Below are 21,122 nucleotides of genomic sequence, written 5' to 3'. Positions count from 1 at the left end.
AAACTAAAACACTATTTTGGCATGTATTGAATACCTTGAACAGTTCTTACCACCACCACCACCACCACCATCGCCACCGCCACTGCACAGCAACACCGATCAGTTTCATTCTTTCCAGCAATTTTTTTCAACTAGTAATCAACAATCCATCTCTACTTCCATTAGGATAGGATAGACCAAACATTCCTTCACTTTCCCACATCTGCTTCTGAGTTGCTAACTGCATGTTCTGCATGGGCTTGTGCTGTGAACTAATCACATGATGCCACTATGACCTTTGCCCTTTAACCCTTAGCCTTACTTTACATCCCTGACTACCGATTGGCTGAGGGATTGTCTAATAGAATGCCACACAACCAGTCACAGGATTTCAGCACCACCAGCTCTCACAACAGCTCAGAAAGGAGTGGCAGTCTTTCAGGTTGGTCTCATCACAGTAAGGTGAAATCTTTTGTTTGTCACCAGCATATGACCTGTATTCCTAACAGCCGGTGAAGAAATACTATTGGCTCACAACCCCCTATCAGGCATTTCTCTTTCAAGTCACAAGAAGAGTTGATCCTAATGAAGTTAAACTTTGGTTGGAGGCGGTAGAGGAAGAATAAAAATCACCATCAACTCTTATGAACTAACTAAACTGTGATATATTTGTTAGAAAACTATGCCATTTTACAATAATATTTTTAATTTAAAAAAAACAGGTAAATGTGTTCTGCCTTGAATCCTGTTTGTGCATCAAGAGAAATTTATAAGGCAAATATTTCACATGAAAACTAATTCTGTCATTGAAAACAAAAGCTAAATTCAACTGAAATGAATGAGGTCATTCTAGTAACCTTCTAACCATAATATTTACATCATATGGCTGATAACTACTTCTATATTTTAATTGATTTTATGACCCTTCTTGCTTAACATATTCAGATTAAATATTTGCTATATTTTTACAATATTTTTGTTTTTCTTTTAAAAAATTCCTTTGAATAGAAAAACATCAAAGTGTGCTATCTCAAGATGGGATGTCACATACTATTGGGCATAAAGATCATAAAGAGTTAACTAATTTTACATTATTAGGGTTACATTTACTAAATTACATTTCCTCAGGAGATAGAACCCTCTCAAACTGAAAATGTTAATGCTCTCTTCCCTCCAGAATGAGTCATTTACTCTCCTCGCCTATTGGTAGAATTTGATGCATGATAGAATCAAGAAAATTTTAAACATCTGTTATGAATTTAAACTGGCTTAATAATATAGGGGAACTTTTTGAATGACCTTATATGTCATTTATGCTGTCACTTATGTATAATTAGTCCCACAATTGTTCTGAATAATTAAAAAGTGTTTTTCTTTTCCTGAGGCTTCCTTTTTATTTCATTAAAGATATGTAAAGATCAAAAAATGCATAAAAAGAAATCTTCATACTCTACACCATGAATTCTATAATACCTGTGAAACTATCATTAAGTACTTTGTATAGATTGACTGCCATTGGATTTAAAAAGTTATATTTTGAGTAATTGTAAGCAGAACAGGTTTCACAATAGTGCTTGCCACTTTTTTGAATGCATTTATCTCTTGAGTGACATTTATATATATCTAGGAATTATATTAACTACTTCATCTACATTTGAATACAAAATTACTTAAATTGGAGATAGAAAGCATTTTTCAATAGCTGAGTGAAGTGATTATCCTTTTTTAGTTTAATATTGAGTTTATACTCCAACTGAGCTTAATATTTCATTTTACTGTTCATATATCCATAGGTTTGTTTTCTAAGTCTCAAATTCAAGACCAAACTTCCCAAAGGCTAGCTAATGGTAACATACTATAGGATTTCCTTAATGTGTGCACAGTAATGTAACCAATTTAAAATAATCACAGTAATAAATAAAACTGGACATTTTGAGTTATTTGAGTGAACTTTTTACCCTCTTTGAAACACTTACAATTGATTCAGTGCATAAATATTGAGAATTTCTGTTTAAAAAACAATTTTTAAAACTGAATCTCAAGAAGTTTCAAAATATTTTCTGAAATTATTATCACACATATGTGTATGTATATATATGTTTAACAATAACTAAGTATTTTAGTATATCTTTTAAAAAATAAACCATATGTTCATTAATTTGTTTGTGCAGTGATAAAGCTCTGGTTAAACTGAGGATCTCATGCATGTTAGACAAGTCCTCTCTCCCAGAGCAATGTCCCCATTCCCTATACATTTCATCTTAAAATGAGATGTTTTCATAATTTCTTTCTGTAGAAATAATGTCTTGAAAATCAAAATATTTACATTTTGAGTTGAAGAGACAGGGATCAGATGTGTTTGCAAGGCATGAAACTATGCTGTCTTAATCTCTGTGAAGGCATTTCTCCCATTAAAATCACAGAGCATTCTTTGTCTACAGTAATTGCAGTAGGCTGTAGCATTCCTAAAGATTCAGACCCAAAGGAGAACTGATCTCCTTTAGGTTATGTCATATAACCACCACTATGCTAAGGTTCTATCACTTAGCTCATTGCTAAGAGAACATGGGTTTGCAAACACTTCTAACCAGACCGTTCAAATGAGACAATAGGCATTTTAAAAAAACAGGGGGAAATGGATACTACTTTAAAAACCCTTGGAAAATTCTGTGTGCATTTTGTTTCCAGGCCACATGTTTAAATCTAGAGCAGTAGGTAATGAATATATGTCCTTAAAGAAGGACTTAAACAAAAGACTGAAGGAGAGTTCAGAGCTCTACATATAGTACTTTTTTTTTGTTTCCTTCTTCTTCTTTCCTTTTTTTCCTTTGCCTATCCTGGGACTAGAACTCTGGGCCTGGGTGCTGTCCCTGAGCTTCTTTTTGCTCAGTAGGAACACCCTATTAGTTGAGCCACACCACCAGTTTTTTTGAGTAGTTTATTACAAATAAGAGTCTTATGGAGTTTCCTGCCTGGGCGGGCTTGGAACTGTGATCCTCAGATCTCAGCCTCCTGCCTAGTGAGGATCACAGGAGTGAGCCAAGTGGCACTGGCAAATAGTTTCTGTTAATGTGGTTGCATAATAAATTGTGATTTTTCTCTTACTGTGAGAGTGTGAATCATGTACCACACAGAAAGGACTTCAGTGGTTTCATCAGGAAAATGGTGATGTGGCACCTTTTCTGTTTAAGTCACTCAATTCCAAAGCTGATCAGATGTTTCTAAAAGTGCTACTCTAAGTGAAAAGACTCATATGCACTTAAAGACAAGAACTATAAATGAGACACAGCTCATGGGAAACTGAAAACGAAGACTTCAAGCTATTCTTTACACAATAATTAAAACATAGTTCTGATATTCTGAGAAAGGATTTTGTCTGTGAGACTTACCTATAGTTTTATTTTTTTTTTTTTAGTTAAAGAAACAAAAATTTAAGATTCATTTATTATATAGAGCACTGTTTCTGTAATACTCTCTGGGCTTGAAGAAGTTGGTGCAGAGAAATCACTAGAGGGTTAGAAGCTGGGTTTTCTTTAAGACAGAGGAAGGAGAGAAGTATTAACTGACCTTTATTGTGCACTTTGTCTTATCAAATAGCTAATAAGTAAGCCTGATGGTGCTTGGCTTTTGAAATCATATTTGTCTGATGCTCTTGAAGCTTGGCCATAGATATAATCTGGACTTTTTGAGAGTTTTATGTGCTTTATCTCTTATGATCCTTACAATAACTCAACTATTCATAGTAGTAGTAGTAGCAGCAGCAGCAGCAGCAGCAGCAGCAGCAGCAGTAGTAGTAGTAGTAGTAAATAATGTGGTGTCCATTGGGTAACTTATCAAATAAGTAAGTTCCCAAAACAGAAATCAAATTCTTATCAGCTCACAAGAAGATATCTACTCTATTTGCTCAAAATATCTTTAATTCTAACAATGATAAGAAGTGATGTCAAATGGGTAAAGCACTTTGTTTGCAGGGATTAGGAATGTGTGTAGGTGTACATGCTATATGGAAAACATCTGATACCATGAATGGGAAAGAATTACTATTAAATAAAATACCTGTTCAGAAGTAAATGATAAGAAAGAAAATGAGTAGACTTCCCATGACTAGATAAATATACTGTAAATGTTTTATATTCATAACTTTTAGTCCCAGAAAGATGAAGCACAATAGGTCAATAGCACATCTTGCATAAATATCTATAGACTGAGATGAGAATAATGAAAGTTACTTATATCCCAGATGCACCCATTTACATTCTGTTAAAGAAGCATTCATTCTTGAATCCACATGTGGCCCATGTGCTTTGTAAACAAGTTTTATTTTCTTAATTTTGGAAGAATAAAAAGCATGGCATTATGAAAATAATCTTTCAGGTTTTTTTAGATTTTTTTTATTTTATTTATTTTTTATTGTGAAAATACTGTACAGAGGGGTTACAATTACATGGGCAAGATAATGAGTACATTTCTTATCAAGCATTGTAGCCTCCTCCTTTGTTTACCCTTCCCATCCCTTCCCAGCCTTTCCCTGCCCCCTCCACCAAAGTTGTAAAGTTCGTTTTCCACATAACAACTTGTACTTCTCATTGTTGCAACGAGTCCACCTGTATCCTTATTTAAATGACTTGTTTTTCCCCTTCTCCTCCACAAATTATACCGACATCAAATACAGTGAAAGCAGGGGTTATAGTGTGGGGAAGGGACATACAAAGCAACTAAGAAATAATCTTATAAATGCGTTAGAAACAAATGCATGAAAGAAAAAAAACATTTAAGTACATATCTTAGGGTTCATTTTCCTATATCACCTTATCTGACCTTTTCTGCTTGACTCATACATATACTAGATATTGCAAATAAGGGAAACCATGGGACCTATGTTTCTTTGGGCTTGGCTTACTTCACTTAATATAATTTTTTCCAAGTCTTTCCATTTCCTAACAAATGGGGCAATGTCATTCTTTCTGATGGAGGCATAGAATTCCATTGTGTATATATACCACATTGTCTTGATCCATTCGTCTACTGAGGGGCATCTGGGTTGGTTCCATATCTTAGCTACAGTAAATAATGTTGCAATAAACATAGTTGTGCTGGTAGCTTTAGTGTGGTCTTGTTTGTAAACATTTGGGTAAATGCCCAAAAGTGGGATTGCTGGGTCATAAGGGAGCTCTATGTGGAGTCTTAGATATGATTATGTACTACTGACTTTTTTCAAATTTGTGCATGTTATTATCTGTTTTATAAATAATACTGGAAATAAGTTACTCTTTTTAATCTCTTTGGAATTTTATAAGCTGTTATTTAAAATAGTTGAGAACTATTTTCACTATATACGAACTGATCCTTTCATTAACAACTATTGTCTGGAATGTAGCCAATTGATTTTTATGAATGATTTATAAGGGAATAAATGTTATTTTCTTGGATTAATCAGGTTGAGTAATTTTCTTTTAATTGAGTAAATTCTAATGGAAAACTTCAACCTGGATCCTAGAATTTTCCACTGAGAGAGATGATGCAAAAGAGCATTATACATGCACTAAAATCTGACATTTTAAGAAATTGTTGTGGACCATTATTTCACTTGACAATGAAAAAGGAAGCAGAATAGATGAATAAATCAATAAATATTCTTTTGATATTCAGCTCTCTGTAGTTAATGCATTAGGAAAGAAACTATCATTTTGACTGATTTGAATCCTGTTTTTCAGATTATGTTATTTCCTTGTTACGTTTTTTCTTTAACCATCTCTAACATTATGAAAACATAGGGTATAGCTTTCCATCTGATAGTCTCTGTTTCTTGTTATATTCAGCAACCTTGAACTCATGCATTATACTTTCAGGTGGAAAAGGTGGAAAAAAGAAGAAAAATAAAAACTCTTCGAAACCACAGAAGAACAATGGATCAACCTGGGCCAATGTTCCTCTACCTCCTCCCCCAGTTCAGCCCCTTCCGGGTACAGAGCTGGAACATTACACAGCGGAACAGCAAGAAAATGGGTAAAAGTATTTGATTTACCAACAAAATGGCTAGGGCTGCATTCCCTTCTCTATTGTTCACTATCCTTCCTCCACTCCACTCTGCCCTTGCGTTTTCCTCCTTTTACTGTTTGTACTGTCAATATATTTTTAGCTGATAGATACACAACAGCACATACTACAGACTGTGAATCCTTGGCCTTCAAGTGCCTTAGATTGTCTGCAATCATGATAATGAAGCCTCCATTTATAATATTGCTTGTTAGTTTGAAAGCAAGTACCCATAGCTCTGTGAACTAAAGAGCCACTCCTGAGAAGGGCTGAAAAGGGAATTAAAATAACCTTCTTCATCATCCCTGGCCGCTCTCTAATGACTTGATGTCTGGCCATAGCAGGGCGCCACGATGGAGCGCCATCACAATGGGATAATTGTAGGGACCTGGCCAGTGGGTAGAACTTTAATCATCAGCTGTGATGGGAATTTAGGGGCAGGAACAATGAAAGAGGTTCAAGCCAATGCGCACTCTGTAACAAAACCTTTTTAAGTTGGAAAATTACCTTTGAGGGCCTTTAAGTGTGAATAAGTTTCCTATTCTTTCTAAAACATCTCACAAGAATTGTTTCCTGTTAGTTTAAGTGTTAATTGATTTTAAACACAAAGCCACAGATAATTTTTATTTTAATAAAAAGCCAAAAAATAAAAGGTCTCTTTTTACCATTTCAATAATTGCAAGTGCATATAAGTTCCTCATACCCTCCAGACTGCTGTTTATTTGGACTGAGCCTACATATAAACTAAAAATATAAAATACAAGCAGTTTTTATCTTTACAGTATTTTTTTGCTTAGAAATAATTACATATTTAAACATCTAGTTTCATTTGAGGAGTGATTTCATGTCTTATTTTTGTTCAAATAAATATTGCATATATGTACAAGTTGTCTCTCTGGGATTATAGTATTTATTTAACATTATCATTTTACTTTACAAAAAGTTTTCACATTTTAGCCAACTAATTGACTTAAAATTGATTTTAATTTATATCAGTGATATAAATATGTCAGTGTCACAGGAATCCGAGTAAAGAAAAGCCAGATATGTAAATCTGATTAAAAAGATTATTAGACAATGGTGAAATAGAACTGACAAAATGAATGGGAAGCCACAGTAGAGCTGTCAAAGTTATAAGCATAAAATTAGGAACTCAGATCACACAAAATTTAGGGAAATTTGAATACCTTTTTTTCTTTTTCACATTGTCTACTTAAAAAAACATACACTATAAAAATGTTTATTATCTATTGAAATAAATGTATTCCCATCCATTTAAACCTTCCTTCATTATCCAGGAGTAGCATTGGAAATATTTACTTGTTAAGGAAATATTCTTTAGTCTAATAATCTTTAGTCTAATTATTTTGAGAAAGTTACTATATAAAATATAAACTTACTTGTACATATTTGAAGTATTGTAAAATAAATAGACAAATTATGTATTATTAAAAAATCTTAATGCTGTGTGGCAGTGGCACACACCTCCTAGCTACTCAGGAGGCTGAGATCTGAGGATGGAGGTTCAAAGCCAGCCCAGGCAGGAAAGTCCATGAGATTCTTGAGAGTTTGTTTGGAGGTTCTAGCAGGGGAGTGCAGCTACTTGTATTCTCTTGACCAAAGGCCCATAATCCTATATCGGGGATGGTTGTCCTCTTTGACCAAATGTGTAGACTATGTTTCTTTGGGTCTGGCTTTGATTAATATGATTGTTTCAAGTCTTTCCATTTCCTTACAATGGGGCATTCATTCTGATCGAAGTACAGAATTCCACTGTATAACACATTTTCTTGATTCATTCATGGGTTGATTCCATATCTCAGCTATGATAAATAATGATGCAGTGTACTTGGTTGTGCTGGTGGCTTTACTTCAGGCTGTTTGTAGTGATTTGGGTAAATGCATAGTAGTAGGATTGCTGGATCATAGGGAGCTCTATGTTTATTGTTTTGAGGAACCTCCATACTGTTTTCCAGAGTGGTTGAACGTGTTTACATTCCCACCAACAGTGTAGTTGGCCCCATCTGTTATTAGTATTCCTGATAATGGCCATTCTAACTGGAATGAAATGGAATCTCATTGTTGTTTTGATTTGCATTTCTTTCATGTTGAAGATTTCTTCATGTGTCTATTGACTGTTGTTCTTTTTAGGGGTTGTTGGTCATGGATCTGGAATTCAAGGGCCTGGGTGCTATCACTGAGCTGTTTGCACAAGGCTAGTGCTCTACCACTCTGAGCCATACCTATATTTCCAGTTTTCTGGTGTTAATTGGTGATAAAGGTCTCACATATTTTCATCCTGGGCTAGTTTCAAGTGGGGGTTCTCAAATCTCAGCTTCCTGAGTAGCTAGGATTACAGGCATGAACCAATAATATCTGGTGGATTTCTTACTGAAAATAATGATTAGGTCATATCCTGTCCATATACCAATAGCAAAATTCTAGATCCTTATTCTTTGGGCTCAGTTTTCTAAAACCAAAAATATAAGTTCTTATTCCAGTTGTTTTTAGTAAAATCACAATAAGATCAACATGACAAAACAAATAAAATCAGTCAGTGAGAAATTATGTTCTTTTCTTGGCATGTTTATTTATATTTTTGTGCTTCATAATGTGTAATTCTCATGAAAAAGGAAATCTTAGTGAATAGATTATATTATTTCATTGAATATCCTACAGAAATAATCTTCTGTAGAATGCCTACTATGCTTTTACTTGTTTTCTTGATAGACAAAATTTGAAGACATTAGATTTAACGTTTTCTTTAAATTGCATTTCTAACTACCAGTGATTCTGGTGCTGTATTTTTTTAAATTATATACAGATATTTGTTATTGTTACTTATAGAAAATAAAATAATATATGAAAATATATTTATAGATATATACATATGTGTATACATACTTATATGTGTATATTTTTATTTGGAAAATATTAGTTTCTATAATCAATCACATGTCCATAAGACTTTACATATTTAATACAGTGCCTTTACTCCTGTACAAATGAAAAAAATTAAGTTTAGCATTTCTAGATCAATATGGCTATTAATTTCTGTACAATTCCAACTCAATATGGTATACTGGGATACATTTTCAAAGTTGACAGCACAGCTAAAGTTTCCAAAAATTCAAATTATATATATATATATATGCAAATAAATTTATATAAAAAGACCAATGATAGCAGTATGTTATATATCAATAGCAGTGACAGCTTTTCCAGGTTCTGCAGTCATCTGGACAAAATTAGACTTCCAGCAAATCCATTAATAAAAAGAAAAAAAAGATAAAATCAAAACCCAGAGAAGTGTGAAGTTCTGTTACTTGCGTGGTACATGGCATCATTTTTTTTATTAGCTTCTCAATCATCATCTGGAAAGAAAACTATAAAAACAGCTACTATGTATCATAAAGCAGGCACAAGGTATTTTATATTCACAGAGGGATGATACAGTACTATATGATGATACAGTAATATATGAAATATATATACATATATATGTGTACACACATGTATGTGTGTAGTTTTTATTTACTTGTTTTTTCTAGTGCAAGTTCTAGGGCTTGAACTTGGGGCCAGGGCACTATCCCTGAGCATTTTGTTCAAGGCTTGAGCTACAGCTCCACTTCTAGCTTTTTGGTAGTTATTTGTAGATAAAAGTCTCAGGGACTTTACTTCCCACGCTGGCTTCCAACCATGATCCTCAGCATTCTGAGTAGCTAAGATTACAGTTGTTAGCCACTAGCTCCCAACTCATATTTATCCAAGTATGTCGGAAGTGCTATGGTTGGTAGCAATAAAGGAAATAGCACAGTGAGACAAATATACAATTAATAAGACATATCTGATCGTCTTCCAAAGATACACAGGTAATAGCCGCTATGCCACCATGCACACTGTTTTCTACGAGGCATAATTGAATATTGTATGCATTTTATTCAGAAGGGCGTAATGGCATATGTCAGATAAACTAACAAACCTAAGTCAATCTTAAAATTCAGTGTTAAGATGAATCAGAATTATTTGCTCATTAATAGTAGTACATAGAATAGAGTTGTTGTCAGAAGCTGTTCATTGAGCAAGAAGTAAGGACAAAGGATAATTTTAAAACGTCTCTAATTTAAGGTGGTTTGTTCACTAGAATAGATTGTTAACCAACAACTAAACCAAATACAGTAATATGAGTCATAATTCACTGTACAAATGGAAAGAATACCCCTAAACACAAAGAAAAAATAAAATAAGGATAATATAAAATGAGAATGAGAGAAGAAATAGCCTCATTAGTCTTCAGTTACAGACTTTCAAGTTAAGGTTATTTGTCCTTTTATTTTCTATTATTCCTCAAGCTTACCTCTCTATCATGTGACTCACCACATTGAATATTAATTGCTTATCTGTACCTTTCAGCCATCAGTTTGTGGAAAGAGGTTTGCTAAGTTTTAAACCTACATAGTACAAGAGATAATCTGAGGAGGTGTCTTGAGGTTAATTGTGAATCCTTGTATGCCATAGAAGGATTCTGATATTTGGCTATTGATGATAAATTACATGAGGCTGGGGCATGTGGATAAGGTATGGACCAACACAGCAGAGTGGCTGGTGCTGTGATAATGACACAAAACAAGAACATGACAAAGACTGGAAATGAGAAGGAAAAAAATAGAATTAGGAGATATAACATATAGCTGAAATACTATACTCTTTAAAATAGTCTCTAATTTTTAGTGTAATTTTTTTGTATTGTTTGTTAGAGTTTAGGTTTTCTTTCTAAGTCTTCCTTGGTCCATTTTTTTCTCTGCAATACTAAGTGCCCAAAGTTATCAAACAATTACCCAATGAAAAATTAATTGATTGCCAATTAAATAACAATATATTGATAATAGTAGATGTTTTCTCTCATTTTGATATTCTCAGTTTGACAAAAACATAGCAAGCATATTAGTTCCTGTCTATAAATATAATACATTTTATAGTATTCATTTGATGCTAAGAAGAATTGAGTAATAACCAAATAATTGGAGTTTGGCTCTGTTACTGCAGTTAAAGATTGGCAAGCTTCTGCTGGTTTTGAACTTTATAGTATTTTTATTAGTAATTTGGTATTTGTATATGGCCTTTTAACAAGTCAGTTCATATGTGACATTGATTTGCTGTCATCTTTATTATTATTCAGAAAGCAAGCTAGATAATATGATGCTTCTACTTCATTGACAGAATGTCAAAGAATGAGTGCTTTCCCCAGAAAGGTTGGCCAAAACAACTTTGATTTGCCATTAGAAGCACTTTTTTTAAATGTTTTTTTTAAAAGAAAAAGTTGAAATTCTGCTTCCCAAATAAGATGTATATATCTGGTCAAATGTGAAGGAAGCCATAAAAACATAGATAAATTTTTCATAAACTATAAACCTCACTAACTGAATGAAATCTAAATATTTGTTCCTGTAGAATGCATTAGAAAATGAGTACAGAGATGAGGAAAAATTATTCCCCATCTTCTAAGTTACACCATGTCCCAGGCTCACTTTATGTATTCTTTATATTCTTCTCTTGATCTTTTGGTTTATTTTGCCTCTCTTCTCATTGCTTTTCTTCTGGCTTAAACCATTTTGAGTCATGAACATTTTTGGCTTTGTCCTGATGAACTGTATAGTTTTGCTCAGCACTTTTTTGGGTTATCTCTGGAGAAAAAAGGAGACAATTGATGATAATATTTATTGTATTTTAATAAAATTGTATTTCCTTATTTAATACATGAGACAAATTATTTACAAAATATTCAAACAGTATTTAAATAGATTATACATAATGTTATATTAAAGAGTAGATACATACAACAAAATTTTATTCTGCATTAACAAATGTTGCATATACATATCTTTCTCCTTCTTGTTATTTGTTTTTATTTATGTATATCTTCATTAGATTTTTTTGGAAATAAGAAGGGTTTAGTATTTATGGAATAGGTTAATTTTAGAGGATAACGATTACTTCCATTTGAAAGTCTGAATGTATTTAAATATATAAGATCTTTGGCTATAAACCAAATAGAGAAATTATAGCCAATTGCTTTCTGGCACCAAATGTATATTGTTTTTCTGAACAAGTTTCACAGAATAAATCTAATTGTTAACTGTGGATGAAGTATATTGGCAAACATATTCCATACTGAAAAGGTTTTTTGTGATTCGTTTTTAAATGCATATTTTTGTTTCACTTAATATAGCCTTTAAAGTCAAATAAATAATTTAAGTAATGTAAACCTTCTTACTAATGAAACAAATTGCGTGTTTTTATTTCAAACCAATGACTATGCTTATGTATTTTAAAGTATTAGATTATGTTATTAGCACAACTAAAAGTCAACAGTTCAAGGTCATAAAATATCTTAAATTCCCTTGAGGAAAAGAAACCATAAACATGTGACAGGCTCTATACTAAAAATAGTTGAAGGACAAAGGTTGGAAATGTACAATACATTTTAAAATGAATATGAAATATACTGTGAGTACAGAACTGTTCAGAAGAGAAAGGGTATTGCTTGTCTTCACCAAGGAAATCTTTATGAATGATAAAGAATTCGGCCTGTAGTTTGAAGGATTTTTAAGATTATGAGAGGAAATTTGAAGTAGTAAAGTTGATTTGAAGGAAATTGAATCTGCAAACAAATATAATGAGCTAGAAAAGGTGAAAAGTACAAAGAGATGGAAACAAAGACGGCTTAGTTCAAATGTGAGATTCCTGTTAATGAACTACAAAGGCTAAGGCAGGGTGAAGCTTAAGCATATTTAATGGTATAAGAGAGTTAAGAGGAATAAATGTGCTTTTAGACCATCCTAATATTTTCACACATAATTTTAAGTGGTGGTAAAAGAGATTAGAAAGATTTACAGTAGCAAATTCAGCCAGTACAGTAAATTGTGGATATTTTATGTAATAGTCTTTTCAACAAATAACATCTGTGATCTATTTATAAAACACATGAAAACGACAATGATTTACAGTAATAGATTTTTATCAGTACAGACTGGTATTCACTAGATAATTACTGAATGGAAATCTAAGTTTAACCAATAGTGTTTTTTAGCAGAGGAAATTGTTACATTGTTACGCTGAACTACTCTTCCTGTTTAGGGTTAAGAAAGACATAAGTTCTATAGTAATGAATTACTCCTATTAAATGTACAGGATTTCTGAAACAGGCCTTTCAATTGCAATTGTCTGTCAGGCTCAGTAAGGTAGAAAATAAATGGCCATATTAGTGAAAATAAGATTCCCAAAATAAAAATAACTTTGAAAGAGAATTTGAGAGACTAAGGAAAAATGAATTTAGAAGTCCATATCTTTGAACATCTAAAGATGGTATTATTTGCATAAAATTCCCAGTAGCTATCAATCACCTATGAACAAAGTCCAAGTTCCTTAGGGCCTGCAAGGGTCAATATGATGAATGCATCCATCCATCTCTCTCTCCTTTCTCACCTATAACCATTTGTTTCTTTCTTAATCAGTTTTGCCATGTAGGGAACTATTTAAGTTGTTAAAAATGTTTTCTTTTTCCTCAGAGTTGTTATGTATGTTACTTAAAATACTACTACCTTTACTAGTTCTTGATAGTAGCTGTCCAGTTCTAAAATCAGTTGAGATCTTCTGCTCTGTATTGTTGTTTATTTATACTCTACCTACCCACCTATATTGTACTTTCTCTGAAGTAGATTTATAATAGATTGATAACGTAAAATGCTGATAGTGGTTAAAACTTTTGATCAGTTTAAGGCACAAACAAAATTATAAAGTTAAAAAGACTTATGCAAGGCATAAATATATACCATCACCATCACCATCTCCTTCCAAGGCGATACTTATTTTACTTGATGAATATATATTGACATGTAAGTATCAGCCACAGTCCACAGTTTACCATGTGTTTCATTTTTTCATTTACATTCTATGAATTGCACAAGTTTTATTTTATCATTAGTAAGTTGTACCAAAGAGTTGCCATTTCACTACACATGTTGTTATTCCAGTGCATCTTAATGTCATTCCTTTCAACATTCTCACCCATCCCTCTCCTACTCACACTTTCCCTGTTCTTAATTTTCTACGATGTACATTGAATTCTTTAACTGCATTCTCTTCTTCTTCTCCTCTTTGTCTACCCCTTAACCTATTGACCCCAAGACACACATTTTAGGAACTCACATCCTGGTGTTTCTTTTGTTGAGACATATTTATTTATCCTCTGTTAACATATTATTCAGAATGATTTCCCTACTCCAAAATTCATCTGTGCCTTGTCTTTTCTTCTTTTCCCAAACTCTGGCTGATTTTGCATCTTTCAGTTGAAATTATCACAGTGGAAATTATATTGTATGTCACCTTCTCCAGTTGTCTTTTTTACTTAGTAAAGTATATTTATGTTCCCTCCTTGTTGTTTTATGTCTGGAAAACATTTCTTTTAAACAATGAACAGTAGTCCATTGTCTGTCTGTGATACATTCTATCTATCTGTACTTTATTGGGGCTATCTTACTTCAAAACTTTGGCAATTAAGATCAAAGCTGCTATAAACATCTGTATGAACATTTTGTGGATAAATTCGGTTTTACAAAGGAAAAGCAAAACATACTCAAGCAAAAATGTTAACATCACACAAACATTTATAAGTTATAGTTTGTAGCAGAATCGAAGACTAGATGTATTCATTTGTGGTGTTCATTCTATTTTTAGTTTACTTAATGAATATTGCTCAGGTGCTACAGGCACTCTAACTAGATGGTAGAAATACTATGCTAGAAATGAAAAACTTTAGGTTTATAGATATGTCTGAATAGGGAGAAAAGAGACACCAAAACAAAAAAAAATCCCAAAGGTAATATGAGAAGTTCCTTTAAATATTATGGAATTGAAATAAATTTCAGATGAAGAAGATAGAAAAGAGCTTCACAAAATGATGACCCAGGAAGTGTGCCTGGGTAGGAGAAGGAGTTTACAGACAAAATGTAAGCGAAGTCAGATACAGACTCAGAAGTTAGAAAGAAATGCAAGAGCAGGCTGGTGTTGTGGGGCATAGTGGGCAGCTGATTTAGAAAAACATGTTGATCAGTGGTGGAAATTTTTTTCTAATCTCAGCTTATAAGTTTAGATGTTTCTTTAATTAATTAATATTCCTGAATCATTTTAAGCCTGTGTGATATGAATGATGATTTCAGAAATATAATTCTATTCCCTGTCTTAAAAATAGAGTGGGTAATAAAGTATTGAGAATCAGCTAATACGGCTAACAGAAAGCTAATAGATACAATGAAGACAACTGATATATTTGGCAAATAGGGATGATGTTAGGAGAAATATTTAAGATGTGTTCAAGAGACTGAATTTATAATTATATCCAATAGTAGTATTACTTTATTTTTTGTCTCTTTTTAAAAGTTTGAATGATTTATTAGTTTCCTAAAAACACTAGGACTACAGATTAGGTGTAAATAGAAAGGCTACAATTTAGATATCATTATAAGTAAAACATGGGTTTCTACAAAAACTCAGCAGAATAAAGGGATATTAAATTACCTTTTTATTGTATCATCTTTATGACTAGTATGTCACATGGAAGGAGAGATTGATATAGATCAAGAAGAGCTAATAAATCTTCCCCAACACTTCTTAAATAATCAATCAGATCTATTGACATAAATTTTTTTTGCTGCATAAGGGTGAATAAAAGAAGGAAGTAGTTAAATCTACATGCAGAAATTCATTAATTGTCTTTAATTAGCAATTTGGTTTTTCCACATGAACAACTTTGCTGGGAAGTTAATGCTCTTTGTAACTGTGGGGGTAACAATTAGCTAATAAGGTCTTTAAGAATTAATTGAGATATTGAGATAACAGATGTAATTTACAAATGGAAATTAAGAAAAAAGCCAGGTGATTTACTATGGTAGCTTCACCAACATGATCAGGAGAACATATTAGACACCATTTGGTTGCTCTTTATTGCCAGTATAATTATGTACTAACATGTGTGTTCCTCAATTACTTTCAGCTATGACAGCGACAGCTGGTGCCCACCATTACCAGTGCAAACTTACTTACACCAGGGTATGGAAGATGAACTGGAAGAAGATGATGACCGAGTCCCAACACCTCCCGTGCGAGGCGTGGCTTCCTCTCCTGCTATCTCCTTTGGGCAGCAGTCTACAGCTACTCTTACGCCATCACCACGGGAGGAGATGCAACCCATTTTGCAGGCACACCTGGATGAGCTGACAAGAGCTTATCAGTTTGATATAGCAAAACAAGCATGGTAAATACCCTCACTAAGTCAAGGGACCTGTGCTTACAATACACGCAAACGTTCCTTTACATGAGTTCACAAGGACTCATTGTCAAAAATATACAAGGATTAAAAATGTCTTTGTATACATCATAATCTTTAATATAAAAGAATAGACTGTAGAATTGACTTTTTAAAAGTCTAATCAAATTCACATATGCAATTATAGGATGACTGGGAGCCAAATTTAGATAGGCTATACCTGAGTTGTTCCTAATTTATGATTTACCTTCAACCAGCTTACCCTTGAACTCACTTTTTTTTTCTTTTTTGTCAGTCATGGGGTTTGAACTCTGGGTCTGGGCACTGTCCCTGTGCTCTTCAGCTTAAGACTAGCGTTCTACCACTTGGGCCACAGCACAACTTCCAGTTTTCTGAGTGGTATATTGGAGATAAGAGTCTCATGGACTTTCGTGCCCAGGCTGGCTTTGAATCTGGATCCTCAGATTGTAGTTTCCTGAGTAGCTAGGATTACAGGTGTGAACTACTGGCCCCTGGCCTTGAACTCATTTTAATGCCATAATAAAGTACTCCTTTTAGATTCTTCAAAGTGCTGTGATTAATTCTGTATATCATTATGAATATGTAAATCTGTTTCTACAGATCACTTACAGACAATGTCAGTTAATAAAATAAATAAAGGGCCTTCTTTGGGTTGAATTAAATGAATCAATATAAACAACAGTAAATGCATCCCAAAGAAGCTCAGGCATAAATTAACAATCCAAGATTCCTTGAATTAATCAATACACATACTTTCAGAAACTGTAGATAGAAATGTACTAAGATGTGAAAGTATGGTAGAAATTAAATGAGATCAATTCTCACAGCTTTATAGTTTTCTTCTTGTTTTTCCCTGATGTAGTAATATATAAGCTTGGACTTTGGTAAATGAAACACTTTTGATCTCTCACTAATTATATTCTGTTGATTTACATTCTGAGCTTGAAGTCATTAAATAAATATTTGCTTGTTTTGATAGTTGTAACTGTGGAAATGAGCTGATAATGAGATAACTAGAATTCACAGTGTTAATCATTACTGTTATTTTTTTGGTTGTACTAGAGTTTGAATTGATGGTATCATGCTTGCTGTGCTAGTATTGTACCATTTGAACCCTACTTCTAGCCTTGGTTTTTGCTCATTATTTTGGATATAGAATCTAACGAATCTTTTTTGCCCAGGCTGCCCTTGTACTATGATCCTCCAGATTTCAGCTTGCCAACTAGCTAGGATTATTGGCATGAGCCATCTGTAACAAGCTATTTGTTTTGAAAATGCAGCTACTCTTACATAGAAAAAGATAGGTTTCCTATCTTAAAATATGCTTTTTTATTAATATCAAAATCAAATCCTGAAATTTTTCATAAGAATCAGATGCTTTTTTCAATAAAGACAGCCTACTTTTAAACAGTATTATTTTACATTAAGCCACTTCTCATGGAATATTGAAACTGCTTGATAAATGATAGGATTTCCTTCATTAGTTATGACACCAAGCAGTTAAGTAATTTAAACAGACTGGCTCAGAATTTCTTAAATTTTTTTTCATTTAAGAATATAGGCTGGGAATGTGGCTTAGTGGTAGAGTGCTTTCTTTGCATGCATGTAGCCCTGGGTTTGATTCCTTAGTACCACATATACAGAAAATGCTGGAAGTGGTACTGTGGCTCAAGTGGTAGAGTGCTAACCCTGAGCAAAAAGAAGCTCAGGGAGAGTACCCAGAGTTTTCAGTCTCTAGACTGGCAAAAAAAAAGAATATATTTATAAACAGGTTCAAACTCCAGATAGATTTTGATTGCTTAGTCTGAATTCAACTGAGAAAAACCAAAGTTGGGGACTTTTCTATGGAGGTCAACATCCTAATAGCTGTAGAACCTTGGTCAAATTGCTTAGCACACACTACATACAGACACAGACACACACACACACACACAAATTAGAGAATGGATTTGAAGATCTTCCTTCTTTCTTTCTTTCTTTTCTTTTTTTGTCGGTCGTGGGCCTTGAACTCTGGGCCTGAGCATTGTCCCTCAGCTCTTCAGCTTAAGGCGAGTGCTTTACCACTTGAGCCACAGTGCCACTTCTGGCTTTCTAGTGGTTTTTGAAGATAAGAGTCTCAGACTTTCCTGCCTAGGCTGGCTTAGAACCGTGATCCTCAGATCTCAGCCTCCTGAGTAGCTAGGATTACAGGCATGAGCCACTGGCACCCAGCAAAAATCTTCTTTATTTCTAATACCACATACAATACCGGATATCCCTCTGAGATTCATCTATTCACTAGAATTCACAGAATTCACTGAAAGCTAGGATATTCAAAGTTACAGTTTATTTAGCTAAACAGATTCAAATCAGATAAAAAAGAAGAAATGTAGGTTCCAGGAAAATTCCAAAAGCCCTTCTTCAAGTGTCTTCTCTCAGTGGAGTCTTTCCCATTGTTTCCCTAATGAAGACTTTGACCATGTGCTGGGATTAATTGTTGCTAACCAGGGAAAAAAGCATGAGCTCTGAGGTTCCCATTGACTACCAATATGACAGACTTCAGTCTTCAGCCTATACAGAGGTCGAGCTAAGATTGTGTGACTAAAAGTTTCACCATAACTTGTCCTGTGAGACATTCTGGAGTAGCATAATGCCTCCTGGTAAGTGGAAACCTATTTATTTGACAACATGGAGATTTCTTCCCAGGTGTGCTGGAAAGGCCTCCTCTTTTGGATCAAGGTTAAACTCTATTCTATGTTATACATTTGTGAGAATTAAATGATGGTACTTGTGTGGTACTTACTAAAGAACCTGAGTTTTATTAGCTACTACAGTTTACAAGGGCTTGGGTTTTCAGCTGAGTTGTTGACTGATGTCTTTCTCTACTTAGAATAGGTGGCTCATTTAGTAAGTGCTTGAAAGGAATTTCCCCAAGGGATGAACAAACTACTTTATATTCACCTACACACACAAAAAAGAAAAAAACACTCCAGACCCTGTTTCCTTTACTCAATGTTCCAGAATGCCTTCGTTAACTCGACAAGTAGATGTTGTGACTTGTCGTGTGCCCACAAAAGACCTGGCTCATCTAGTTTGGATGTGCCTTTTTATCTGGTTTGAATATCAGCATTACAAGAACACTACTAACAAACACCTCCAGCAATTCTGTTTATGGTGATCCATAAAAAGTAGAATACACAGCCTTTTACTATACAATATTTATAAATGTTGTAATATCCTCATTTTTATTTCAGTGGGTTTTTTTTGTTTTGTTTTGTTCTGTTTTGCTTTGTTTTTTTTGCCAGTCCTGGGACCTGAACTCTGGGCCTGGGCACTGTCCCTCAGCTCAAGGTTCAAAGTTAGGGCTCTACCACGAGAGCCACAATGCTACTTCCAGCTGTTTCTGCTTATGTGGTGCTGAGGAATCGAACTCAGGGCCTCTTGCATGCAAGGCATGCACTCTACCACTAAGCCACCTTCCCAGCCCCTTTATTTCAGTTTTTTTAAACATGATTTCTTTATTCATCAGGAATATCAGTGCTATCAGTGATAGAGGACTAGCAAGTTGGTCTATCCCATCCCATTCTTTCCCAAACCAAATCCCTAGTCTTATCAGAGAAATTCTCAGGTGTGTAAATACCACTTTGCAGGTTGCCTGCACATTACTTGGCTCCCCATCACTGATTCACAAGCAGAAGTTGAAAGCATACGCATACAAGATGTGCTCATGAGTGCTCAAGACTGAGAGTAGGATTTAGAGAAATTTACTTTTTCTTCCTGATTTTTCAATTAATGGTTTGAGATGAGAGTGAAGAAACTATTTGGGGCTTCAAATTCCTGATCTTTTGTATTAAAGATTGGGGTTTGATTGAGGCTGGGTGTTTCCAGAACTAGAATTTTAAAAGTATTTTTAACACTGAAAGAACTGGAAGCCTGGCCGGGCGCTGGTGGCTCACGCCTGTAATCCTAGCTACTCAGGAGGCTGAGATCTGAGGATCGCAGTTCAAAGCCAGCCCGGGCAGGAGAGACCATGAGACTCCTATCTCCAATAAACCACCAGAAAACCAGAAGTAGCGCTGTAGCTCAAGTGGTAGAGCACTTGCCTTGAGCTGAAGAGCTGAGAGACAGCGCCCAGGCCCAGAGTTCAAGCCCCACGACCGAAAAAAAACAAAAAAAAAAGAACTGGAAGCCTATTAACATTAGAGTATGCAACTAGGAGAGGAATATTAAGCAAATTCTAGAAAATAAAATATTTTCACATAAATTCAAATGAGAGTGGGAATAATCTGGTATCTTTCCCTTACAAGCCAATGATAAAAGTGATTAGCACTTATTTCTAATCTCCTTTAAGTAGTCACCATCTTTCTACTATGTAATACTATACTGATATTTAAAACACTTCTAATGTTTTACATGAAGGCAATGGAATGGCAATATGTACAAATGTGTAGTATGTTCACTCATTTTAACAGTAACAAGTAACAATTGCTTTAATTTAGCATTTTATAGCTTGAAGAATCTCAAAGCACTCTCTAAATAAATGATCAAATATCTTCTAAATAAAATAGCACATTCTATTGACTTTGTTAGGTTAAAATTCAAATAATTTTTTCATAATAAAGGTTTCCTGTGATGCCTCATTTTTCCTTCTAAGATTTGATAGGTGAACCAGTGCCAATGGTTCACACCTGTAATCCTAGCTGCTCAGGAGGCTGAGATCTGAGGATCAAGGTTCAAAACCAGCCCTGACAAGACAGTCTATGAGACTGTTATATCCAAGTAA

At 34.0% G+C, this 21,122-nt stretch overlaps 1 protein-coding gene across 5 annotated transcripts in view; it reads left to right on the top strand.

Moving 5' to 3' along the window:
* The window catches only part of Robo2 (roundabout, axon guidance receptor, homolog 2 (Drosophila)), a 519,781-nt gene that overhangs the window by 470,994 nt on the left and 27,665 nt on the right, over positions 1-21,122 (top strand). For 4 of the 5 annotated variants that reach the window (XM_013034888.1, XM_013034887.1, XM_013034886.1 and 1 more), the window contains 2 exons: positions 5,829-5,985; positions 16,067-16,327. In XM_013034888.1, the coding sequence (XP_012890342.1) occupies positions 5,829-5,985; positions 16,067-16,327 (418 nt within the window). Of the gene's footprint in view, positions 1-295; positions 422-5,828; positions 5,986-16,066; positions 16,328-21,122 lie in introns of all 5 variants that reach the window. The other variant, XM_013034885.1, reaches the window with a different exon arrangement.

Source organism: Dipodomys ordii, unplaced genomic scaffold, assembly GCF_000151885.1.
Source record: "Dipodomys ordii isolate 6190 unplaced genomic scaffold, Dord_2.0 Scaffold199, whole genome shotgun sequence".
NCBI classification, from domain to species: domain Eukaryota; kingdom Metazoa; phylum Chordata; class Mammalia; order Rodentia; family Heteromyidae; genus Dipodomys; species Dipodomys ordii.
The sequence above is the reverse complement of the archived record's forward strand: the minus strand, read 5'-3'. Positions and strand labels throughout refer to the sequence as shown.